Raw genomic sequence first — 26,400 nt, forward strand, 5'->3', positions numbered from 1 at the left:
CTCCTGAATTAAGTCAAGGTAATCCTCATGACGACGCCCCAAGAGCTTCCTGTCATTATTCCCCTTACGCAGGTGAGGAAGCTGAGGCTGAGGACCAAGTGAAGTTGATGTACAAAAGCCACCTAGGACAGCAGCTGGCCCTACCACTGCCATTATTATTATTATTATATTATTATTATTATTATTCCACCAACAGATTTGGGTGGACCTAGAGGGGAGAGATGGTGTCCCAAAAGGAACAGGATCATCATCACATTCAAGGAAGTGTCATGAAAGTAAGAGAGGCGTCTGGTTCACTGTTCCATATTTGGGGGAAACTGAAATCAGTGAAGAACTTTCTCCTGATCAGGGTTGTCTTTAACTTGACAAGGAGTGAGTTGTCACTGAAGAGACTTGGCAGAGGGGGCTTTGGACGGGGGGAGGTGTCTCCCCTTGAGGTTGCTCACACCTCAAGGAAGGAGGATCCTTGCCCATTGGAGGGTGGTGCCCTGGGACCCTGCAAGGTTGCCTGTAGCGACACCTGACTTTGTTTTATTTGGGGGTAGGGGGCAGGAAGCCAGTGTAACTGGAGAGGGACAGAAGGGTGTGAAGGTTTTGGGCCAGGAATGTGGGCAGAGGACTGGCTGAGAAGGTTGGGCCCTGGCTTCCCCATCCTTGGTGGGCCATCCATGCTCACTCTTGCCTCCCAACCTGGCCAGCCACCTGCTTTGGGAATGGATAAGTCACCTGGTCCCCCACCCCATCTTCTTGAGCAGGGGCCTGAATGGAGTGCTAAGGGCACAGGAGGCACATCTCTACCCCAAAGCGCCTGGCTCACATTTTTCTGAACAAAGTCCATGATGTTTTTGAAGTCCAGATCGTCATAGTAGTTCTCAATTCCTCTTCGAATGTTGTCGTTCAGGAAGTCAATGGTCTATTCAAAAGGAGAAATTACAAAGGAAAAGAACCACACACTCCCGGAGTCCAACCCAAGGTTTCCCGGAAGCCTGGATGGGTAGAGAATGCCTTATGCCATTGCAGCTCGCGCCCGGCCAGCATGGAGCCCCCTCCACTCCCCACCCTGGATGCCCATGACCTCCCTGCCCACACATCCTCCCCGTGCCTCCAGTGTTCATCTGATGCCTGAGTGCCTGTGCTATGTCCCAGCAGGAGTAATTCACTCCACTCCCTTTACAGACCACACAGCCCAGGCCCTGAGAGGCTGGGGCTGTGCTTGGGGACACACAGCTCTGATGCCGCCATGCCTGAGCTGAGACCTGGCTGTCCTGGTTCCAGGCCCAGTGCTCTTTCTACCGCCCAGGGATGGGCCCACGCTGGAATCTTCCCTTTGCCCTCCAGAGCCCCTCTCCACACTCCTCCACCATCCAGCCTCTTGTTTTACAGATGAGGAGATCGAGACTTGGGGAGGGAGTGAGGTCACAGAGCAGGCTGGGTGGGGTCTTGCCAGGACTGGAATTCAGGTCTCCTGACCTCCCTCATGGGCTGCTCTCTTCATCACTGCAGCACTCGGTCCCCCTCGGCTGAGGCTGGGACAATCCCTGCCGGGAGGAACATGGCAGGCCGCCCTCTCCCAGTCACGCTGCACTTTCTGGATCAACAGCCCGGCTGTTGTGCTGAGACCCAGGAGCACAAAGGGCCCCACAGTGGGAAGGGGCGGGGGCAGGAGCATGGGCAGCCCAGCTCACTGTAACAATCGCAGCTTTCAGAGCACGGAGGTCGAGTATCAGCAGAGACGGGGGACAAAGGGGGCATTCTCAGCTCCGGTGCCGGACTGAAGAGCCAGACAATTCCCGGGGGTGGCACCACAGCGTACGCTGGGACAACAGGATCCTGGTTCCAGGCCCCATCGCGGCTTACTTCTCCTCTCTGGGCCTCAGCTTCCCAACTGTGAACCAAACCCGTAGACCTATCTTTAAGGTAACTTCGAGCTCTGAGGATCAAAAACCAAGTCTCAGAGGGGCTGTCAAGCCTCATAATCAAGGACACCTCCCTACAGCCACCCAGGCCTCCGCTACTTCTTTTAACTTCTGAGCCTCTGTTTGCTCACCTGCAAAATCAGGAGGAAAACAATCTCTGCCTCATAGGGATGTTGTGAGATTTAAATAAACAAAAGCTGTGAAGGTGTTTAGCAGGACACCAAGCACATCGTAGGTCCTGGTGTTATTATTCAAGATTTTTGTCTGTTTTTCAAGGAGACAAATACTCTATGGTACTACTTCACCCCCACGTCATTGGTGGAAAACAAATCCCGTGGGAAACCGAGGCCCCAACTCTTGTTCAAAAAACTGACTGCAATGGAGGCAGCCTCTGAGGCACGAGTCCTGGCCAACCCCACTCTCACAAACACCCTGCAGCCCAGAGAACGATGTGGCTAGTCTGAGGTCGCCCAGCTCGCCACTGGCAGAGAGACGCTGGGACCAGGGTGTCAAACTCCCAGCCTGACACACTTTAAGGTGCTAAGAAACCAAGGTTCTGGTTTGGGGCCATCTCCCAAAATTATCTCCAGGATCAGGAAAAGAGGAACAAAGACTGCAGCACCCACCTCCTCCCTGAGCCTCGCTCTGCTCAAAGCCAAGGTAAAGAAGGAGATGGAGGCCTGGCACGGTGGTTCATGCCTGTAATCCCAGCACTTTGGGAGACCGAGGTGGGCAGATCACCTGAGGTCACGAGTTCGAGACCAGCCTGACCAATATGATGAAACTCTGTCTCCACTGAAAATACAAAAATTAGCGGGGCGGCCGGGCGCGGTGGCCTCACACCTGTAATCCCAGCACTTTGGGAGGCCGAGGCAGGCGGATCACGAAGTCAGGAGATCGAAACCATCCTGGCTAACTCGGTGAAACACCGTCTCTACTAAAAATACAAAAAATTAGCCGGGCGTGGCAGCGTGCGCCTGTAGTCCCAGCTATTCGGGAGGCTGAGGCAGGAGGATGGCGTGAACCCGGGAGGCGGAGCTTGCAGTGAGCCGAGATCATGCCACTGCACTCCAGCCTGGGCGACACAGCAAGACTCCGTCTCAAAAAAAAAAAAAAAAATTAGCGGGGCATGGTGGCATGTGCCTGTAGTCCCAGCTACTCGGGAGGCTGAGGCAGGAGAATCGCTTGAACCTGGGAGGCAGAGGTTGCAGTGAGCTGAGATGGCACCACTGCATCTCCAACCCAGTGACAGAGCGAGACTCAAAAAAAAAAAAAAAAGGAGATGGGCTCGGGGAAACTGGCCTTCATGGCCAGAAGGAAAGTCCTCTGCTGATGATAAACAGCAGCTCTGGAGCAGGCCTGGGATTGCAGAAGACTGGAGTCAGCCCCAAGAAGAGAGAGGAGATGCAGGCTCCTGTGAGCAGCTGTCAACTCACCAGCCCACGGCCCTTCGCAGACCTGGCACTGGCCCCCGGGGCAGAAGTTGGGTGGGAGCATTGCCTTCCAGCCGAGCAGCCCAGGCAGAACAAGGACTCTCCTGGCCCCAGGCCCACCTCCCAGAGGCCCCCAGGTCATGAAGCTTGTCCATCCTTGGGTGCCTACTCCTCTGGGTGATGAAGGGACAGGCCAGCTGGCTGGGGTGTGGTTGGGGGTGCCTAAAAAACAGGATACCAGGGTGGGGCCAGTCTGCCACCCAGGGTGGGGCAGGGGAATGAGCTTACAGCACTGAACGACATGCTTGGCTGAGCTATGCACTCATGGGGTGCCGCCAGGGTCAGGGCCTTGCCTAAGGCCACACATGGGGAGGTTCCTCCCGGGTGGCTTCCCCCTACTCTGAAGGCACCACAGACACAGTCCTGGCCCACCATGTCCCTCTGCACCTACCCGGGCCCACTGGCCCACTTGCAGCACCCCCACTGGCCACTGTGCTGTTCGGACTCTCCCAGGGCTGCCAACAGGGTGGCATGAAGGTGGGAAGCCCAGGGCAGGAAGGAGGGGAAGTGGCAGAGTAGAGGCTGCTCTGTGGCTGTGGGGAAAGGCTCTGCCTCTCTGGTGAGCAGCCCCAGCCTGCCTCCCCAAACCATCCCGCCTCCTGGGCACTTTCCAAGGTTCGGGCTGCGAGAGGGGCCTGGGAAAATTCGGCCTTCCATCTGGTAAGCTGAGCCCTGTTGTTGGGGGAAGGGGGGCCCTGCAGGAGCAACAGATGTCCCTGGGCTTCACGGACAGCAGCTGCCCCCAACCCCCATTAGGGAGCTCTTTGAGGCATGCTGGTTCTTGCAAGTGTGCACCACTTGTATGTGTGTGCACGTTTGTATGTGTACCAGGGAGACGAGGAGGACACTGAGATGGTTCCTGTGCTGTGAGGGGCGATGGTCGGTGGGGGGGGGGGGGGGGGGTGTGAGAAGATCCCGTGAGGCAAGCTGGCTGTGCAGTTTAACTGTAAAGTGCTATGCCGACGTTGACAGCACTGGTAATGTTCCGAGAGACCAGGGGAGCCACTCAGAGGACAGGGAAGAGAGAATTCTAGCTTCCTCTGCCATTCCCAGATGCCCAACATACCCAGTGCCACTGCCCCCACCCCATTCCCCTCCAAACCAGGCCATGCCAGCAGGGGCAGCTCCAGTGAGGACTAGAAAACCAGGCTAAATTAAGCAAAGAGTAAGCAAACATCAAAAGCCACAAGGTTTGAAAGCATGTTGTTTAAAGCACCAGAGAAAGCTATGAAGAACTATCCTTTCTAGCTTTCTTTTAAATCTAGTTTTTATCTGAAGCCTCCACATCACCCCTCTCTCAGAGTTTTTAAATGAATGAGGAACTGAAGGGGGTGAGGCATGTGGTGGCAGCTCCTCCAACACAGAGGACAGATGGGTAGGAAAAGGAGTGGAAGGGGTGGCCGCTAAAGCCTCCTACCAGGCCAGCTGCCTGCACAGGACCAAGACCCCCTCTGGGGAAGGAGTGGCCTGGGGCTCCCTCAGGCTGCCTCTGGCTAACACCGCTTCCATGTCAGCCTGAGACCTGAGGTTGGGAAGGCCCTGCTGCTGGCCTAGTGTGGGCCTAGCTCTCAAACTTGGAGGAGGAGCTGGTCATGGTGGTCCCTGCCTATAATCCCAGTACTTTGGGATGCCAAGGCAGGAGGATTACTTGAGTCCAGGAGTTCGAGACCAACCTGGGCAGCATGGCGAGACCTCATCTACACAAACACACACACACACACACACACACACACACACACACACACACACAATTATCCAGGCATGGTGGCATGCACCTGTAGTCCCAACTACTCAGGAGGCTAAGGTTGGAGGATCGCTTGAGCCGAGGCTGCAATGAGCTGTGATTGCACCACTGCACTCTAGCCTGGGTGACAGAGCAAAGACTCTGTCTCAAAAACAAAACAAAAACTTGAAGGAGAGGTGCTTGGCCCAGGATTTTCTTCCTTCATTTGCGCCTGGAGCCAAGCCATCATCTCAGCCTTTCCTCAGTCCCTCTAGAACGGGGATTCATCCTCATTGCCCTCGGACCCTAGCCTCTGCTCCAGTCCCAATAGAAGCCCAATGTGACAATCAGGAATGGAAGAGAACCCAGGGGACCAGAAGAAAAGAGAATGCGGGAAGGGGCGTGTGGAGTGAGCATCTGCCAGACCCTTCCTCAGACCTGGCCGGGGTCACAGGTTCATCTCCATGGTGGGAGAGGGTTATGTTTCAGTGTCCTTGGGACTGGGGGCTCCAGCCTCACTCCCCAACGGCTGTCCACAGTGGGGCACACCCGTGGGGGAGTCTGGCCAAACCAGCGAGGAGCACTTTCTATTTCTGGAAGGCCGACAGCTCTGCTGTAGGTGGGAAGGATACACAGCCAGCCCTCCACATCCACAGGTTCCGTACCCACAGATTCAAACAACAGTGGATGGAAAATATTTGGGAAAAGGAACAATAAAAAATAACACAGTGGTAAAAAATAATACAAATTAAAGAACAATACAGCATAAACAACTATCTACACGGCATTTACAATGTATTAGGTATCTGATTGTGTTTTGTTTTGTTGTGTTGTGTTGTGTTGTGTTTTGTTTTGTACGGAATCTCACTCTGTCACCCAGGCTGGATGGAGTGCAGTAGCGCGCTCATGGCTCACCACAGCCTCCGCCTCCCGGGTTGAAGCAATTCTCCTGCCTCAGCCTCCTAGTAGCTGAGATTACAGGTGCCCACCACCATGCCTAGCTACTTTTTGTATTTTTACTACATACAGGGTTTCACTATGTTGGCCAGAGTGGTCTCAAACTCCTGACCTCAAATGATCCACCTGCCTTGGCCTCCCAAAGTGCTGGGATTACAGGCATGGAGTCACCGCGCCTGGCCCTGTATTAAGTATTTGCAAGTAATCTAGGAGTGATTTACAGGAGGATGTGTGTAGGTTATATTCAAGTACTACACCATTTTATGTAAAGGACTTGAGCATGCATGGATTTGGGTATCCTTTGGTGGGGGGCATGCTCTGGAACCAATCCCCCTCGGACACCAAGGGAAAACTGTATATATTCAGGTGTTGGCCGAGAGAGCCATGGTGCTGCCTACTTTCTCCTGCCTCTGACCTCAAGGTTGTGCCCAGAGCCAGCTTGTGCCAGTGCCATGATAAAATAGGCAGGCTGGTGCTCCCCACTGTTCCCTGACCACAGTGTCAGGTAGGACCACAATGCCCACTGATCCTACCCTGGTGGTAGAGAGAGGAGGCCTGGGATGGGGGTATAGAAACACCCACTACTGCCCGGACCCTCCAGGTGTCCATGCTCAGCTGCACCTGGCTAGGAGCATGAGGAGCTGCCCACCTCTGACACCTGACACCCTCACGAGAAGCCCCAGAACAAGCTGGGACAAAAGCAGGTGTCAAGAGGGTTGAGACCCACACAACTGGGGAAGTAACTCAGGTCCTCCTCCAGCCCCTGGCTGGGGTCAGGGTGTCGTACTTCTCCTGCTCCTAAGGCCTGCTTTGTGCCCAGATCCTCAGTGCATGGCCACTTGCCCCTCTATGAGTGGAGAAGCAGCTCCAGTCCGACTGTCAGGCCATGCCTAGCAGCAGAAATCTTGCCTGGGGTCAGAGCCTGGGGGAGTTTCCTCCTTATATCCGGGAGTCTGTTTAGCTTTCAATGCCTGGCTGTGGCCATGGTCTGTGCACCTTGCTGAGGACCCAACATGTAATCCTTAGCCTAATTGTTGCAGGAAGTCAGGGACCCCGAACAGAGGGACCAGCTGCAGCCGTGGCAGAGGAACATAAATTGTGAAGATTTCATGGACATTTACCAGTTCCCAAATAATACTTTCATAATTTCTTACACCTGTCTTACTTTAATCTCTTAATCCTGTTATCTTCGTAAGCTGAGGATGTACGTCACCTTAGGGCCACTATGATAATTGTGTTAACTGTACAAATTGATTGTAAAACGTGTGTTTGAACAATATGAAATCAGTGCACCCTGAAAAAGAACAGAATAACAGTGATTTTCAGGGAACAAGGGAAGACAACCCTAAGGTCTGACTGCCTGCGGGGTCGGGCAAAAAGAGCCATATTTTTCTTCTTGCAGACAGCCTATCAACGGACCTGCAAGTAGGGAGGATATCGCTAAATTCTTTTCCTAGCAAGGAATATTGATATTAATACTCTGGGAAAAAAATTGCATTCCTAGGGGGAGGTCTATAAACGGCTGCTCTGGGAGTGTCTGTCTTCTGCAGTTGAGATAAGGACTGAAATACGCCCTGGTCTCCTGAAGTACCCTCAGGCTTACTAGGATTGGGAAACTCCACCCTGGTAAATTTGAGGTCAGACTGGTTCTCTGCTCTCGAACCCTGTTTTCTGTTGTTTAAGATGTTTATCAAGACAATATGTGCACCACTGAACATAGACCCTTATCAGTAATTCTGCTTTTGCCCTTTGCCTTGTGATCTTTGCTTTTGCCCTTTGCCTTACGATCTTTGTTGGACCCTTATCAGAAGTTTCTGATTTTGCCCTTAGAAGCATGTGATCTTTGTTCTCCTTTTTGCCCTTTGAAGCATGTGACCTTTGTGACCTACTCCCTGTTCTTGCACCCCCTCCCCTTTTGAAATCCTTAATAAAACTTGCTGGCTTTAAGGCTCAGGTGGGCATCACGGTCCTACTGATAATGTGATGTCACCCTGGCAGCCCAGCTGTAAAATTCCTCTCTTTGTACTCTTTCTCTTTATTTCTCAGCTGGCCGACACTTATGGAAAATAGAAGGAACCTATGGTGAAATACTGGGGGTGGGTTCCCCCAATACCTAATGACTTGTTCTGATTTGTCATAAGTAGATACTCAGAGTTAACAGGGCCCATGGCACTGGAGACTGAACTTGTTACACTGTGGCTCAGAGAAATCCTCTTGATCAGGGAAAAATGGAATTGGGAAATCACCTCCTCCTGGAAGCTGACCTTGATTGCTCCTCACCTTTTTCTCCATCATACACTGCCCTTCCTACCGTGATCAACAGCCAGGCCACTCCTCCCCCATCCACACCACTGGCCCGACTCCTGTTTTACAAAATCATATCACATTAGAGTTGGAAGGGATATTATTTTTCTTTTTGTGATATTTTCCCATTGATTATAAAAAAAAATTGAGAGCTAGGGAAAAATATAAAGGGGAGGAGAAAAATCACCCTAGTCTCATCCCTCAGAGGAAATATGAGTTCATATGCTGATATTTTCATTAATTTAAGTCTTTTTCTAGACCTACTTTTTTTTAATTGTAGAGATCTTACTGCATTTATAATTTTGTATCTCATTTTTTAAGTTTTCAAGATGACGAATCATGGCTTGAGCCTCCAAACAGCAGAGAGGTGTCAGTGAGGACCCTTCCTGGGCTGCATACCAAGGCCCTCCTCATGAGGAGACACCACCCAAGGGGAAGGAGCACCCTTCACAGACTATAACATCTGCAGGGTCTGGGGATGACGGGAAATTGTCAGGCCTGACCTCAGGCCCACGGAAACCCAAGCTGTGAGCACTGAAGGGGCCCTGGACGTTCCGCCAGCCAAAGCCTTCATCTCAGCCCAGCTCCATCACTTGAAAGAAGGAGGTGATGTTCTGTTGACCTACAGGGCACTGGAAAATGACAAATCAGATGGCCTCTGCAGCAGTGCACTAGAAACCAGAACTGCTGCCCATCATTGGAGGATAGTTTATGAAGGCCATGGATGCTGCTGACCACAAACTGGACTTGGGCTCCAGCCAGGAAAGTGCTAACCCCGGAAAGCCGCAGGGTGGCCTGGAGCTCTGCTGGCTGCACAGAGAGGCAGCCCCATGGGCAAATGAAATAAAGATGTCTCCCCTCACAGCTGCTGAAAAGTAAACCAGCATCCTGGATCTGCCAGCTCAGAAGAGAGGCTCTGACAAATAGAAAAGAGGGACAGGGAGGGGCAGGTAGCCAGACAGGACTGGGAAGCATTCCTGAGGCACCTCTGCCTTGCTGTGTGCTCTCAGGGGAATTCTTAACTCCTGTGTGCCTCCATGACTCCATTGATAGGATGGCCACTTGCCCCTGTATGAGTGGAGAAGCCACTTCAGTCTAACTATCAAGCCATGCCTAGCAGCAGAAACCTTGCCCAGGGTCACGGGCTGGTGGAGATTCCTCCTTATATCCAGGAGTCTGTTTAGTTGGCCACAAACTGGACCTGGGCTCCAGCCAGGAAAGCACTAACCCGTAGCCCCTGGAAAGCCGCAGGCTTATCTTTTCTGATAAGCAGAAAAGAGGCAAAGGGAGGGGCAGGTAGAAAAGAGGAAAAGGGAGAAGCAGCCTCATGGGCAAATGGAATAAAGCCCCTTTCCTGGGGCTCATAAGACAGGAAGGCCCCTGGATTCCAGGTGTGTAGACTCGCCTGTGGTTAGGTCCCACTGCAGGAGGCCCCAGCAGAACTGAGTGGTCCCTGCTCCCACCTGGGCTGGAATCACAGGCACTCCCATGAACATTTTCACAGGGCCAGACCCTGGGCCATCTGAGAGGTCTGCACAACCCAGGGTGTGGGAGAGCACCTGCTGCCTTAAGAGCAACTGCTGACAAGAAAGACAATTTGGCTGGGCACAGGGGTGCATGACTGTAGTCCTAGCTACTTGGGAGGCTAAGGCCGGAGGATCACTTGAGCCCAGGGGTTCGAGGCTGCAGTGAGTTATGACTGCACCACTGCTCCAGCCTAGGTGGCAGAGTGAGACCCTGTCTCGAAAAAATAAACAAACAATTTTTTTTTAAAAAAAGATAACTTGGCTCACAGCCCTGACGCATGTCCCAGCAGCAACTGTCCAGATGCACCAGGACCAAGCTGTCTGGGGTAGGGAGGGGTGCAGGCCAGGCAGTGGACACAGAGAATGGGGCTTCTGCAAACATGCCCTGCTCCTCAAGCCCCACCTATGGCAGCAATGCAGGATGAGGACAAAGGAAGAAGTTTATGGGAGGAAAGATGGAGCCCTGGGTTGGAGTCAGCCCTGCTCCACCACCAGCTTCTTGTGGGGCCTTGACCACTATGTGCCAGAACCATGCCCAGTCCTTCACAGGCATTCTCTCATCAGATCTGTGAGCTAGGTGTCCCCTAATAATCCAAGAGGCCAAGTAACTCGCCCAAGGTGGCACAGCTAGTATGAGGCGCATACATCCTGCTTGAAGGAGCTGGAGCCGGGAGCCATGAGAACCTTTCTGGCTCTAAGGGGCCCGGATTCTGCAAACCCTGCCAGGGCCAGGATGCCAGGCATCAGCCTGTCAACCTGCCCCTCTCCTCACTCCTCTAGCCAGCATAACAGCCTCTGATGGTACTGCCTCCAAAACATACACCAAATCGCCTTTTTGGCCCCGGTCCACCAACTCCACCACGGTCCAAGCCATCTTACCCCATTCCCAGGATGACCCCCACAGCCACCCAGCTGGGCCCCTGTGTACACCCTCAACTCTTCACTGTCCATTCCCCAACTCAGCAGCCATGGTATAATATAAACTGGGTCACATCGCCTCCCACATAAGACTCTCCAAAGGCTCCTGCCACCTCTAGAAAAAACTCCAAGCTCCTAACTCATGGCCTACAAGGACCTCTGTGACCTGCCTGGCCAGCCCTTTCAACTTCACCTTCCGCCCCCCCCCCACCCCACCCACCCTCAGCCACGTGGCCTCCACGCTGTTTTGCTCACATGCTAAGCTCATTTCTGCTCAGCTTCCCTCTGCTGGGACCTCACTCAGCTGGCTCCTTTTACCATTTCAGCACAGTCCTCCCATCTCCTCCCCAGGAACTCTCATGTCATCCTGGTTCATTTTCTTAGTCGCTGCTTTACTTGTTCAGTGCCTGTCATTCTCTTTCAGCAGAATGAAAGCTCCGTGGGGAGTTATCTGCCCTGCTCACTGCTGTACCCCCAGTTAACAGCCCAAGGCACCCACAGTGGGTGCTCCGTACACACATGGCCGATACACAAATCCACAGGCGCACCTGGTTCCGGAAGGTCAAGGCCACCACGCCACCAATGAGCTCCATGATGAGGCAGATCCCAAGGATGTACATGAACTGGAAAACAGAATTCAGAGACTCACCTGGAGAGGAGCAGAGGGCATGTGTGGGGTACAGGGGATGCACCATCTGCTCCAAGAGCAAGCACAAAGAGAAGCATCCCTCGGGGAGCTCCTAGCAGCTCCTAGGCCTCTGCCCCTTCCTCCTGTGAGAACGTGGACGTGGACAGGCAGACCCCAGGAAAACCTGTCTCTGGAGCCGGAGGGAAGGAAGAGTGACTCAGCTGTCCCAGCCAGATGGGTACCTCCATTTGTCTTAGGGGTCTATGTGGAAGAACACGCCCTTCCCCCACCACCATAAGGAGAGCTGGGCCTCGTTGCCACTGAGCCAGAGGGGCTGGGCCTGGCTTAATGGGCAGGCTGGGGCAGTATGTCCAGCTCCCCACAGAGAGCCCTCAGATGTGACTTCCCAGATCCTCCAGAGTGGGTGAGGGGGATGGCTGAAGCTTAGAGGATATGCACCCCCACCTCTGCCCTTTACTAGAGAGCAGGCATTACCCAAACTGATTTCAGCAACTTCCAGCCTCAAGTAGCACCCAAACCCGGCTTACAGCGGATCGTAGGGGCTTCCCATATGAGGGGAGACAATGAGGTCAAGAGACACACAAGTGCAGAGTGAATGGATCTGCCTACTCACTACCCCCAGCTTTGGGGAGTCATCCCTCACCCCACAATAATGGGATGCAGGTAGGATTGACTCTCCATGCCCCATCCCAGAATGGGCACATGGCCCAAGTCAGGCCCACCAGAGTCCTGGGACTTTGGCCAGAGCTGGTAGGAAAGATTCCCCGAGATCTAGAACCATAAGGACTCTGCTGGCCTGAGGCCGGCAGTGACCACTGCAAAGGGAGCAGCCCCGGCTGGGAGGGGCTGGGGAGATTGCCCAACCCTGCCCAGTGGCGCCATCTAAACCCCTGGACCCAGTGTGGGGTTTGCTGGTTGCATGAGCTAATGACTCACCACCACCTCCTTTTTTTTCTTTGCTTGCTCTCATTTGAGTGTGGTTTCTCCTACTCGCAACTGAGCGTCCAGATGAACACAGAGTTTAAGTAAGAATAGTATTCAAATCAGCTTTTACACGCAGGAGGGGAGGTGGCCTGGGCATTCTTGGGCCAGTGTAATCAGATGGGCTGATCTAAGGAGCTCTCTAAAGGAGGTGGTTTGAGGCAGGGACAAAAGAAACTGAGCTGCCCAAGGGCACAGGGGCAGGCACCCCAGCTCTCCTGGGGAGTCCCGGCTGAGGGGTGGTGTGGTCCACTCACTGCTTGGAGAAGGTACAGGTTGTCACGGAGGGACGCCAGCACACCAATGAAGGAGACCATGAACATGACGACGCCCAGGAGGATGAGGATGATGGCTGGAGCCAGGAAGGCACTTTCAAGGGTTTTATATTTCTGCCGCTCAACCTCTGCATAGATGCCCACAGACAGGACCAGGGCCCCAATCAGCTGCAGCAAGAAAACAGAGGGTGAGAGAGAGACTGAGGTCACTTGATTTTCTAAAGCAAAGAGTCATCTGGGGCTGTGGTACCTGCTGTGGGGGAGGCTTGCCCCAGGTTACAACACAGAAAGGGCCCTGTTAGCGGCTGAACTGTGTTTCCCCAAATTTTCTCTATTGAAATCCTAACCCCCAGTCCCTCAAAATGTGACTATATTTGGAGACAGGGCCCTTAAAGAACTAATTAAAGTTAAAATGAGGTCACTAAGGTGGCCCTAATCCAATATGACTGGTGTCCTTATAAGGGGAAGAGATTATGACACAGACACGCACAGAGGGAAGACTGTGTGAACACGCAGGGAGAAGGCAGCGTCTACAAGCCAGAGACAAGCCTCAGAAGAAATCAACCCTGCAGGCCGGGCGTGGTGGCTCACACCTGTAATCCCAGCACTTTGGGAGGCCAAGGCGGGCAGATCACGAGGTCAGGAGATCAAGACCATCGTGGCTAACATGGTGAAACCCCGTCTCTACTAAAAATACAAAAAATTAGCCAGGCATAGTGGCGGGCACCTGTAGTCCCAGCTATTCGGGGGGCTGAGGCAGGAGAATGGCGTGAACCCAGGAGGTAGAGCTTGCAGTGAGCTGAGATTGTGCCACTGCACTCCAGCCTGGGTGACAGAGCGAGACTCAGTCTCAAAAAAAAAAAAAAAAATCAACCCTGCCACCTTGATCTTGGACTTCTAACCTCCAGAACTGTGAGAAAATAAATGTCTGTTGTTTAAGCCATTCAGTCTGGTACTTGATGTTATGGCAGCCCTAGCAGACTAATACAGACCCTGTCTGGAGATGCCACTTTAGAGAAGAGTATAGATGGGTTAGGGGAAATGCCACTGGCTGGAGGGTCAGAGAACATAGGTTTGGGCCCCAGCTCTGCTACTTGCTAACCCTGGGCCTTGGACAGGCATTTGACCATGTGAGTCTGTGTTCTCATCTGAAAGACAGGCATGAAGACATTCATTTCTGCACTGCTCACACCACAGCTTTCGCGAGAGAATGAATGTGGAAACACTACAAACCTGGAAGTGCAAGGCCGCCACGACGTGTATTAAACAGGCAGGTCACCCTGTGCTCAGGGCAACAGACATTTCACACAGTACCATAACACAGAATTTACTTTCAGGATGACCACAGAGAAGGCCAAAGGTTGGAGCAGGAAGAATTTTAAGGGAATTCGCAAGTAGAATCCCTCACTCTCAACTTTTCTAACAGTGGACATGCTGTTACAGAACACCCTGTAACTTTCCACCAGGAGAACCCAGGCTTCTTGATGCTTGTCAACTGCCATGTGTGCTCACCCCAGGGCCTTTGCACAGGCAGTTCCAACTGCCCGGAATGCTCTTCCCCTGACACACTCATGGCTTACTCCCCCATCTCCTTCTCTTCTTTGCTCTGTTGCTGCCTGCAAAGGGAGGCCCTTCAGGGCCACGTTATTTACAGATGGGAAGTTCCTCCCCGTGAAACTCCTGATCTCCTTTCTCTTTTTTATTTTCTCCTTTGCACTTACCAGTATTTAACATACTACACTATTTCTGGTTGGTTTTTTTTTTTTTTTAATTTGTCTTCCTCACTAGAACATAAGCTCTAGGAGGGATTTTTCAATTGCTTCGGGCATCCCCAGCACCCAGACATTCTGACACTGAGGAAGTAGAATCAGCATTTATGATCAACATCTGCTGAATGAACAAGACCTGGGCTTTCCAATAGACCCTCTGAGTTCAAGTCAGGCACTGTCTACCCAGTCCCCTGCCTCTCCAAGGATTCTGACTTTCTGGGCCTCATGTTCCGGAGGGCAGGGACAAGTCATCAGATAACTGGACTTCTCCACTAAGCTGAAGGCAACATGGGAGAGTAAGTGGAAGACATGGTGCTGTCAGCTAGGGTCCAAGGAAAGGAAGGGATGATACAGACAGATGTTGGCGGGAGGTGACATGAGCATAGCCACCCCAGTGTCACCATGCAGAACACCGAGGAGGCCGCCCCTCCAGCCACTCACAGGGCTGCTGAGCCTTAAACTGACTTCATGGGTCTCCTTACTGATGATCATGTCCTTAAGTAGATGCCCGTGACCTCCTTCTAAAGAGAGCTAAGTCCTGAATAAAGGGAAGTGACTGCTTCCTCCTAAGCTTTGATGCGTGACGGGGATGCCAAAAGTCAAATAAGCAGACAGAGCTTATGCAGAAACATGGGATAACAGAGGATTACCAGGAAACCATCTCACTTGGATCCAGTACTCTGCTATGTTTCAAGGCTAAGTGCCATTCCCCTTGGCTTGAAAATTAATCCAGAATTAGTGAGACCCTTCTCCCCAGTCTAGAAGGATGCCTTCTCAACACACAGGCCAGCACGGACTCAAGACACTGACAAGCTCAGCCACCAGCCACTTACTAACAAGTTGGCCTTAGAAGGCAGGACACACACACACACATACTCACCCTCTACAGGAAAATGGAGACCATGAAAAATATCTACTTTTTGGTAGACAAAGGTAAACCAGAGACTATCTGGACAGTCACAGTCATGCTCCAAAACCCAGAACATGGAGAAATCACTGTTTGAGGGCAGCCTAAGTGCCCTAGGTCCTCGGAGAGCAATGGTGGGCAGCCTTTAAAAAGCCAAGTCCAGGCCGGGCACAGTGGTTCACGCCTGTAATCCCAGCACTTTAGGAAGCTGAGGTGGGCAGATCACTTGAGGTCAAGAGTTCGAGAGCAGCCTGGCCACCATGGCAAAACCCCATCTCTACTAAAAATACAAAAATGAGCCGGGCTTGGTGGCACATGCCTGTAATCCCAGCTACTTGGGAGGCTGAGGCAGGAGAATTGCCTGAACCAGGGAGGCGGAGGTTGCAGTGAGCCGAGATCGCACCACTGCACTCTAGCCTGGGTGACAGAGCAAGACTCCGTCTCAAAAAAGAAGAAGAAAAGAAAAGAAAAAAAAGGCCAAGTCCCCTTCCTCTGTGACTCCACCCATGAGGAATCACTCACTAAACTCTAAACCTGGACAAATAAAAGAGCCCTGAGGCTCATCCACCTCAAAGCAGAGAATCATGGTTAAATAAGAACCCCATACAGCATGGAAGTTTTCAGAGCCCAGGCATGAAGTGAATAAAATATTCAGGGACTTGGGTAGTTGAGGGTAGCAGAGGTAGGGTTTTATGTTCCATTTCGATGAAAAGCGTAATTCTCACCCTGTCGTGGAACCAACACAACTATTGTATCTTAACATTTTCAGAACTGGCCCGATATACTTTTGAAAGTTCTATGTTCCCCGTTGTAAAAAAAAAATCCTTCTTCTTCCCTGGCAGGATGGGGACAGCTGACATCCTTCCCTATTCCCCTGCCCCCAGCCTGTTCCCATTCCTCCTTCCTGCCTGAGACTGTGCTTCTGAGTTAAAGTAGTCTGCTTTGGAAACCATCCCCCAAACACCAGAGCTGACACTGGCCCCAGTGCTGAGCAGAACTGACCCCAGCCCTCTCCATAAAGGCAGTCAGTGGCTTCTTCTATTTTTACAAGCTCCCCAGAGCCCTGGGACCCACTCCAGAATACCCTTGCTGGCAGAAAACAAAACTGCCCTTGCTCTGATCTCACTCTCTGCTGTTATAAAGCATTGCCATTTCCTTGCTAGTTAGCCTTGAGACATTTCCAGACCATAAACCCCATGGGAAAAGCTCCCAAAGCAAATGTAAACCAAGAACTCCCTCAAACCATCCTAGGCCCTATTTCTCCTGGTCTAGCAGAAGAAGCTGCCACCCCAACCCTCCCAGCAGCCTGGCAGGCAACTCCCAGGCAGCTCCCCATATAGCACAGGCCCCTCTGGCCTCCCCATTCAAGTGCTCCCAAGAGCAGCGGGCATGGGGAGAGGCCGGCATAAACCTTCCCAGGAACTTCAAAATTTCCAAATGATATTTACATCTCTGATGACATCAGTTTATCCATCTGAGGATAAAATTATCTGTCAATGCCAGCATGCAATCCCATCCGCTCCACTCTGCTAATTATAGCCTTCCACTAGGCAGCCGGCCACTCAGCCCTAGCACAGGAAGCAAATGGCCCATCTGTCAAGCAGGACGGCCTCAGCTAAACAGGGCTGGGGGTGGGGGGCACACGGCCATGCCCATTTGGGGCCAAAGAGGGAAAGCGTGTGCTGCTGGCAGCCCACAGCCAAGCCCAAAAGCCCAGGCTTTGCGAACCACATGGTGTCTTCAACAGGCTGCAGAGGAGCCCTGTGGCCCAGCATGAACCAGGCCTGAAGGCCCCCTGCATCCTGGAACCCTGCTTCCTCCTGTGCAGGGAGAGGCCCAGTTCCAGGCAGCTGCTGGGAAGCAGGAGACTCTATGAGGCATCCCAGCACCTGTGCCTCCTGAAGGAAGCATCTGGTCACCCGTCCCGGCTGGCTCACCACAGCTGGGGCAAATTTGCACTTAATGAGGTCCTGCAAGGCCCATTTTCACCCCCAAAGGGCAAATACTAGGCTCTGTTGTGTTCCAGGCCCTGTATGACGCTCTATAGGCTCACAAGGGGCCAGAAGACTATTGAGAAGGGAGAGTAAGAGAGGCTGGCACTGATGGTCCAACGGATGGAATTTAGGGAGCTCTCAAACTGGAGATGGAGAAAAATCCACATCTTTACTTTTGTTTACCTCTAACTGAAATGTCCCTTCCATGTGAGATGTGGGCAACAAACTGAAGTAGCATTAACAGCACCTGCAATTTTGTCACCAGTAGAAATCACTTTACAATTATTCTGAATATCTTAAAATGTCATTTACATTCCTTATTACTTCAAAATTATGATAGTATTAGACTCACTGCTAGATCTTGTGATTGAATGCGCTGATAATGTGATTGAATGCGCTGATAAAGTTGCACATTATTACATCAAAAATCTGGTTGTATAAAATGTTAATAATTGTATCCTACTATAACTTGTTTCTTTTGTAACCGTGTGTATTTCATTTTACGCATTTAAATATCTTGTTCTGAAAAAGGATCGATCCACGGGCTTCCCCAGAGAACCAAAAGGTCCCTGGCACAAAAAAAGAACCCCTGGTCTACAGGAAGCAAACATTCCTGCCATGGAGAGGTGAAGAGGGCTCTAGGAATTTGAACAAAAGTGACAGGGAAGAGGGAGAGCGCAGAACATCAGCATGAGCCCCCTGCCAGAGCCCGCAGTTCCTGGAAGGCCCTGAGAACCACTTCATTCCACAACCGTCTAATGGAGCATTCGAGGTCCGGGGCTCCGTGTTGGACCAAAACAAAGCGCTTTTCAGACTTTCTAGCTTGAAAGGGGGTGGGGAAGAGCTAAACTCCAAGGCTTGAGAGAGGTTTTGAATAAAGTGGGACTAGCAGGGCCCCCTCTTCCTGCCCAGAGAAACCCTGCACCTCCCTTCCCAAGGCCCTGTGTCCCGAGGCCCATCCTGCCTGGCCCCGGGCCAAGCCCATCCTGCAGACAGCCACCTGCTCTGCACACTGCTGCCCCAGCTTCGCCTGTCCCAGAGCTGGGTGCTGGCGGGAGCAGCAGAGGCAACATAGAAGGCAGGAGTTCTGGGCCTCCCTGGGTGAGCTCAGTACCCTTGGCCATGTCACTTCCCGCTTGTGGGCCTCATTTTTCACCTGTAAAACAGTAAAGCCTGTTGGCTCTTATAGTGATTATGCTGTGCCACTATCCTGTCAGGGGTCATACCTGCATCATCTCATCTCCCTTAATCAACATACCCCTCAAACATCCAAGGAACAACTAATCTCGTTTCACAGACTAGGCTCAAAGAGACTAAGCAGCACAGAACCCATGAGAGAGTCAGGATTCACAACCAAAACTCGTCTGCCTGGCCAGCCACTAAGGTTACCAGACGGGCCTTTTATGAAGAACTGGGGGGAAAGGGGTGTGAAACACCTTTGCAAAATACAAAGCCGACAATAGCAGAGCGGCAGTGCTGAGAGAACTTCCTAGATGATGCCAGCACCTGGTGTGGTATCCACGAGCCACGTGTGGCTAGCAAGCTCACGAAATGGGGCCCTGGTGCCTGAGGAACTGAACCTTCCATGTTATTTTGCTTTAAGTTAAATTTGACCACAGGTAGCTGGCAGCCACATTTTGGACAGCACAAGCCTAGAGCGTCTCTCGCTGGTGCTGCCCCTCACCACTCCTACAAGGTTCCTTTCTGAAGGTAGAGCCCATCCTTATGAAAAAGGTGGCTGGGTGCAGTGGCTCATGTCTGTAATCCCAGCACTTTGGGAGGCCAAGGCAGGCGGATCACAAGGTCAGGAGTTCGAGACCAGCCTGCCCAATATGGTGAAATCCCATCTCTACTAAATATACAAAAATTAGCTGGGTGTGGTGGTGCACACCTGTAGTCCCAGCTACTCGGGAGGCTGAGGCAGGAGAATCACTTGAACCCAGGAGGCGGAGGTTGCAGTGAGCCAATATTGCGCCACTGTACTTCAGCCTGGCGACAGAGTAAGACTCTGTCTCAAAGAAAAAGAAAAAGGCACATACTTCAACCCTCCTGCCACATGCTAGGGAAGGCTCAGCAAGTATTCACCAACTCACTCGGGAGAAAGTCTTCTCTCCCACATCCCCAGGGCAGCTGGGTTCCTGCTGTCCCACTCCCCTTTCCTGTAAGGAAAGCAAAACAGACCAAGGATAGGAGGTCCTGGCAGTGCCCCCAATCCAAACTGCTAAAGGGCCCGTTCTGTCTCCCCTAGGGAGCACCAGCCCTACCTCCAGGACCACCAGGCGGTACTCTAAGTTCTGGGGACACTGAACCTCCATCCCACTGACCTGGCCCTACTTATGCTTGAGGAACGGGCTCCCCTACAACCCCAAATCAAAGCCAGCTCTTGAGAAAGCAGCAGAGGCTGCCTCCCGCTGCCAGCAAAGGCGCATTCACTTGTCTTTGTCACTAGTACTTTGCTGTCAACACTGCCTTGACTCTGGACAGGACTTCTTCCTTTATAAAACCTGGACATCAAGTACAGAGAACCTGGTGAATTGTAATCCTCGGTCCCTGACATTCTCTGACACAGCCTGCTTTTGTTACTTTTTTTTTTTTTTTTTTTGAGACCCTTTGAGACAGGGCCTCACTCTGTCATCCAGGCTGAAGTGCAGTGGCGTGATCATAGCTCACTGCAGCCTCTATCTCCTGAGCTCAAGCGATCCTCCCATCTCAGCCTCCCAAAGTGCTGGGATTACAGGTGTGAACCACCATGCCCAACTTTGTTTGTTACTTTTGGTAACGTCAGAGCACATTGATCAAACCAGTCCTTCTGTCCCCACTGATCTGCTATGACCCCACTGTCATACTCTAAGTTTCTACATATGCCTGGGGCTGTTTCTGCCTATCTCTTCCATTGGTCATTCTGTCTGTCCCTAAACAAACCTCCCTATTGTAATGACTTCAGTTTTACAACACATCTTGCCATCTGGTAGGCCAAGTCTCTTCTTCCTGTCTTCTTCAGAAGTGTCCTAGATATTCTTAGATCTCGAGTCTTCCATACACATTTTAGAATCATCTTCTCAAGTCTTGGGAGGAAATCAACTGAACTGGACGTTGATTGGAACCACAATGAATCTATAGATCCATCTGGGGAGAAATGGCATTTCTACTCTAGCAGGTCTTCCTGCTCCTAAGTGGAATAAATAATAAATAAATATTTATTATTTGTAAATTATCCCTTTATTAATATTATTAAATAAATAATCCCTTCTTAATTTATGTCTTCTTTAAAGAATATGGCTTCTTTAACAACAGTTCTCATTGCCTCCCTCAAGCTTTCCATGGTGTCTGAGTAGAGCTGGAGAAAGACATCTAACGTCTTGGGTTCATCAGTTCAAAGGTGACAAACATGGCCTTTGGAAAACAAACCTCTCTAGGAAGCAAAGTGGGCACACCAGTCTGTTTTGCTACCCCTCCTGTTGGCAATAGTTGCAGAAACTTGATTTAAGACTCCCACAGGCACACAGCACATTCCAGGCTGTGAAGGAGCTAGGCTGGGAGTTTTGCAAACCCCAGTTATTCAGTCCAGCCAGGGAAGAGAGTGGAATTTCTAATCAAGAACAACCACAAATGAAGCACAGGGTGGGAGTGGGGATGGCATGCCCTGGGCTGTTTTGGGGAAGAGTTTAGAGACAGGCAGGTAGAAGCGGTAGAACAAATAACTGACCAAGGCATTCTGAGACAAGATGCAGAGCAATTACTTCCTCCTGGAGAAACCAGAGAAGGACTCTGAAGGATGCATGGAGTTTGACTTCATGCAACTGCACCCTCCCTGAGCACAGGGACTGGCCTAATATATCTGCTGGGAGAATAAATCTGAGAAATGGTTTATGGCTTCAAACGCCTGTAAGCCCAAAGAAGGAACTCTGAGATGATCCCAGTCTGGAACAGAGCCTTCCAAGGCTTAAGGATAAGAATGACTCATGGTTAATCAGAGAACCACAGAAACAGCCATGGGAAGGAGAGTCAAGAGCGACTTCATCTCCACCCAACACCCTCCTCCCCTTGCTTTTCTTTCTCCCTCACTCTCCAGACCTGTCTCTCTCTCCCCACCTTCCATGTGTCTAAACCAAGAGAGTTACGGGCCTGCCTCCCAGGGCTGTGTCCCCAGCGTACATGGGTAATGGTGTCTGGTGATTTTCTTCCCAGATCTCAGCCCTGGGTGGACCTCCGGCCAGGCCCCCCCAGACCCAGCTGACTCAGTAGCCAGAGGTCAATCAGAGCAGAAGGCAGTGCTCCTGGATGCACTCTGGACGTCTGGCCCTGGCGGTGAGACAGGAAGTCCCCAGCTCAGGCCACGGCCAGCAGCGTCCTCTGTCTGGGGCTGGAGCTCTAGCTGAGGGGTAGGAATGGGGAATGGAGACTGGAATTCTGGGTATGGGCTTAGGGGGCCCAGGAATGAAGCGCTGGGTGGGGTGGGCTGGAGTGGGGCTTGCTTCCTCCCAGGGTAACCGCTCAGGGGTATATTCCTGTGTCAAAGCACTGCTGGTCACTCCTCCTCCTTCCTCCGGCCAGGACTGTGTCCCTCAGCAGCCCACAGCACCCAATCAGCAAAGCCTCCACCACTCATAACCGCAGGCCGCCACCAGCAGGAGTGAGTACGATGGCCCAGGTCTTCCTTCTCTCAGACCCTTTGAAAGGAGACACGGGCTCACAGGGATGACAGGAGGCCTTTGTCCTATACAACAGCCTCCAGTCCAAGGTCCTGGCAGCCTTTCGGAGCCCATCCTGTCTGGGAACTGGTTCATGCATCCCCTATTCCTCCACTGGCCTAGGGTCTTCCCTAGAGACTGCCTGAGAGTTATCCTCATGGGGCCCAAAGTGAGGGCAAGAGGAGTTCCAGGGAAGGGGTATGGGAGTGCCCTGTGGTCTCACTCTCCTGACCCCTCTGGGCTGCTGAGAGGAGAATCCACCATAAGGGAGAGCCATCTGAAAAGGAGCAGGCGGTGGGGAGAGCAGGTGCAGGGAGGAGGGCGGGCAGAGATGAAGGGAACTCCAACAGCAGGAGCCGAGGATGTGAGGCTCAGTCAGAACTGCCGGCTCCCAGGGGACACCTGGCTGAATCGGGCATATATAAACTATCTCTACACAACTTGGGCAATGTTAAGGCTTATTATTATTTCATGTATCTTGTTTTTAATGTTAGATGTAGTTTTCTATATAAAAAAGAAATGCATCAAATTGCTTTTTATATATGTGGCCCTTGGTTTATTCTTTCCCGCTTTGCATGGAATCCCACATCTGAACTGTACCCTTTGCCCCTGAACTATGGACAGAAGGCAGAGGAGGCAATCAGATCTCAAGTGTCTGGAACATGCAGGGCCTTAATGAAGATAAATGGCCCCAGTCCAAGGGCTCATGTCTCCAAAGAGGACAAAGGGGAAAGGGAAGGAGCACTGGGCGGCTGGCCACGTGGGCACCCTAGGCTCCAATCCCAGCTCTGCTATCAACTCTTTGTGACCTTGGGCAAGTCCCTTACCTTTTCTGAGCCTCAGTTTCCCAGTTGGCATGACAACCCCGAGGGTTGCTCTACTGCTCCGGGAGTCCATGGAAATTCCCCTCAAATACTGGCACAACAGCGGACTGTGGGCAGCCCCCCTCCTCCCCTCACCCCACACACTACTCTGACTCCGCCCCCACGGGCTGCCCTCTGCTGTCCCACCCGGCCCAAGGATGTCACATTTCTGCAAGGGTAAAACCCTAAAGCGGACAGCAATGCCTTCCCTCCCCAGCCTTGATGAAGGCACACACCTCCAGCACTGCCTCCCATAGCAGCCTCGGAAAGGAGACAGTTTCCTGGAAATAATAAAGCCAAAAGGGGCTCATACCCATCCTCCAAGCTCAGCTCAAAGCCCTCCTCCCATTGCTTGAGCCCAGGAGATCAACGCTGTAGCGAGCCATGATCGTGCCACTGCACTCCAGCCTGGGTGACAGAGCAAGATTCTGTCTAAAAACAACAACAACAAAATGCCCTCCTCCCCTGGGAAGTCTTCCTGGATCACCCCAGCTATAGGGATATCTCTCCACTTCTGAACATCCACCTCTGAATGGGAAGCCCTTGCTGGTAGTAATATTGATAGTATTAACCATGCCCTTTGGACAGGGAATTCCAGGTATCTCTTATGGACAGCATACAGGGCATGGTAGCTAGATCAAGCAACACACATACAACTTTGCCCTCAACAACTTCACAGTCTACACGTACTATGCAAATGCATTAGTATGTCCCAGAAGTTCACAGAAGTTTGGTGACTTAGTTACCAGACCACATTCTCCTCATGGAAGCCAGACAGAAAGTGGTTAGGGCCCAAGCCAGTTCACAATGGCCAAACAAACCACAATATCCTGAAGCCAGATGCCACGCAAAAGCTCCTGGCACCCGGCAGGCACTCAGTAAATGTTACTTCTTCCCCAGTAACCACGTAGCACTGTTGTAGTGCTGACATTTCAAAACCCAAGTCAGAAGCCAGAAACCATTTCCCCTTCAGACCCTCTTTGGTCCAGGGTTAATTCCAGGGAGGGAGGAGTCCCTATTCTGAACTCCAAGCCAGCACTCACTGATTCCACATACATTAAGCACCTCTTATGTACCAAACATTGGGAAAAGATGAGTTCCTGTCCTCAAGAAAAGCAGAAAAGAAGAGTTCCTGTCCTCAAGGAGCTCTGTCTGGTGAGAGACATACCAGCACACCAACACATGCGGGAATCAGCAAAACCCTGGGGTAGACGTGATCAAGTGTGCAAAGGCGCCGGAGAGAAGGAGACACTAAATCAGAAAGGCAAGATGAGGGAAGGCTTCCTGGAGGAGGTCATGTTTGAACTGAGTCCATTTAATGGATAAGCAGGAATTCCTAAAGTGGACAAGAGGGATAAGGAGTTCCAGATGCCCATGAAGGTACCACAGGAACAGCAGGTCAGGTCAGCAGAGCTGGAATCAAGGACAGGCAGAGGACAAGGGAAGGGGAGGTGAACAGGGAGGTTCACAGAAGCCAGAGCACCAAGGCCAGGTCTCATGGGTTAAGCCAAGAAGTCCATTTATTCACATGACATCTATTGACTGAGTGGTTGTTGCACACCAGGCATTGTTTAAAGCCAGTGGGTCTCAAAGTTTTTGGCCTCAGAACTTTTCATTCGTAAAAATGTTTGAAGATTCTGGAGCTTTTGTTTATGATGATATCCATCAACTATTTACCATAAATTAAAACTGAGACTTATTTTAAATATTTATTAGCTCATTTAGAAATAATAAGAGACAGCTGGGAGCAGTGGTTCACGCCTGTAATCCCAGCACTTTGGGAGGCGGTGGTGGAAGGTTCACTTCCAGAAGTTCGAGACCAACCTGGGCAACACAGGGAGACCTCATCCCTACAAAAACTAAGAAGAATTAGCCAGGTGTGGGGGCACAGCTCTGTGATCCCAGCTACTTGGGAGGCTGAGGTGGAAGGATGGCCTGAGCTCAGGTCAAGACTGCAGTGAGCTGAGATTGCAACACTGCACTCCAGCCTGGGTACCAGAGTCGAAAGAGAAGGGGAGGGGAGGGGAGGGAGAGAAGGGGGAGAGAGAGAGAGAGAGAGAGAGAGAGAAAGATTGATTTATATGTTAAATAGCATATTTTTTATTTAAAAAATTCACCAAAAAAACACACAAAAACTGAGTGAGCAGAGTGGCGTGGGCTCTACATGTTTGTAAATGTTAACATCTGGCTGCTGAGAAAGCAGCTGGATTCTCAGATCTGCTCCTCATTGGCTCCACTGCCACATCGAGTGTTCAGGTGCCTCTGGAATACTCCATCACATGCTCCCAAGAGAGTGACAATGGGAGTCTTAGTATTACTACGAAAGTGGTTCTAGATGCAAGAGCCCCTGAAAGGGGAACCCAGAGGTACCTAGACCCACTTTGGGAGCTGCTATTTTAAGAACTGGGTGTACAACGAGAGCAATGAAAGAAAACCACAAAAATCCCAGCTTTGGTGGAGCTCACATTCTACTTGGGGAGAGGCAAACAAGTAAGAAAAATATATACTGTGCTATGGTTATAAGTGCTACCAAGAAAAATAAAACGGGGAGGAAGGCTAGGGAAGCTGGGGAAAGGGGCCGTCAGTGTGGCCAGGGAGGGTGACATATGAGCAAAGACTTGGAGTAGAGGAGGGACCAAGCCACACGGATACATGAACGAGCATCCAAGCAGGCACCATGGCCCTGGGATGTGCCTGTGTTTTCAAGAAACAGCAAGGGGGACAGGGCTGCTGGAGAGGGAGCATATAGGAGATGAGGCAGTGAGCTGATCAGGAGGGGACTCTGAGGCCACTGAGAAGACTGACTTTTGCTCTGAGTGGATGGGAGGCACTGAAAGTTTGCAGAGAAGTGCTCTGTTCCAACTGTGATCTTTTTTTATTTTAAATAATTGAGACGGGGTCTTGCTATGTTGCTCAGGCTGGTCTCGGACTCCTGGGCTCGAGCAATCCTCCCACCTTAGCCTCCCAAGTAGCACTTGCCACCACGCGTGGCTGTGATCTTTAAATGAGTTGCTTGGACTGCTATGCCAAGAGACTGGGAGATGGAGGTGGGAGGGGCCAGTCAGGGAGCTACTGCAGTGACCAATGTTAGGTGACAGTGGCCTGGACCACAGTGGGCATGTGAAGGTGTCCAGAAGCAGGCAATGTATTTTGAGGCTGGAATAGGGAAATAATTGAAATAATTTAAGCAGGGGAGTCTCACATTCAGATTAACTTTTAAAACTTTTTTCACCAGGGTGTTTCACATCAGCCTATGTGTTCATCATCATGGGGAAAGGTGCCTTTGCAATGGAGAGGGCTGGTCAAGTTCAGCCTGGCCAACCATGGTGTGGCCAGATAGCACGCACCCTCTAATGTGATATTCCGTACCTCCTGCTGCACCCACTGTGAAATGCTCCTGCAGGAAATGTGTGGCCTGAACCTAATCATGAGGA

The 26,400-nt window shown here is 51.5% G+C and overlaps 1 protein-coding gene across 2 annotated transcripts in view; it reads right to left on the reverse strand.

The window, feature by feature from the left end:
- The window catches only part of TSPAN15 (tetraspanin 15), a 56,536-nt gene that overhangs the window by 11,152 nt on the left and 18,984 nt on the right, over window positions 1–26,400 (reverse strand). Inside the window, exons 2-4 of one of the 2 annotated variants that reach the window (XM_054435768.2) lie at window positions 12,725–12,910; window positions 11,386–11,460; window positions 818–913 (exon numbers count right to left, since the gene is read on the reverse strand). In XM_054435768.2, coding sequence (XP_054291743.1) covers window positions 818–913; window positions 11,386–11,460; window positions 12,725–12,910 — 357 coding nt within the window. The remainder of the gene's footprint in view (window positions 1–817; window positions 914–11,385; window positions 11,461–12,724; window positions 12,911–26,400) is intronic. The other variant, XM_054435769.2, reaches the window with a different exon arrangement.

The sequence above is a fragment of the Pongo pygmaeus genome, chromosome 8 (assembly GCF_028885625.2).
Source record: "Pongo pygmaeus isolate AG05252 chromosome 8, NHGRI_mPonPyg2-v2.0_pri, whole genome shotgun sequence".
Classification (NCBI taxonomy): domain Eukaryota; kingdom Metazoa; phylum Chordata; class Mammalia; order Primates; family Hominidae; genus Pongo; species Pongo pygmaeus.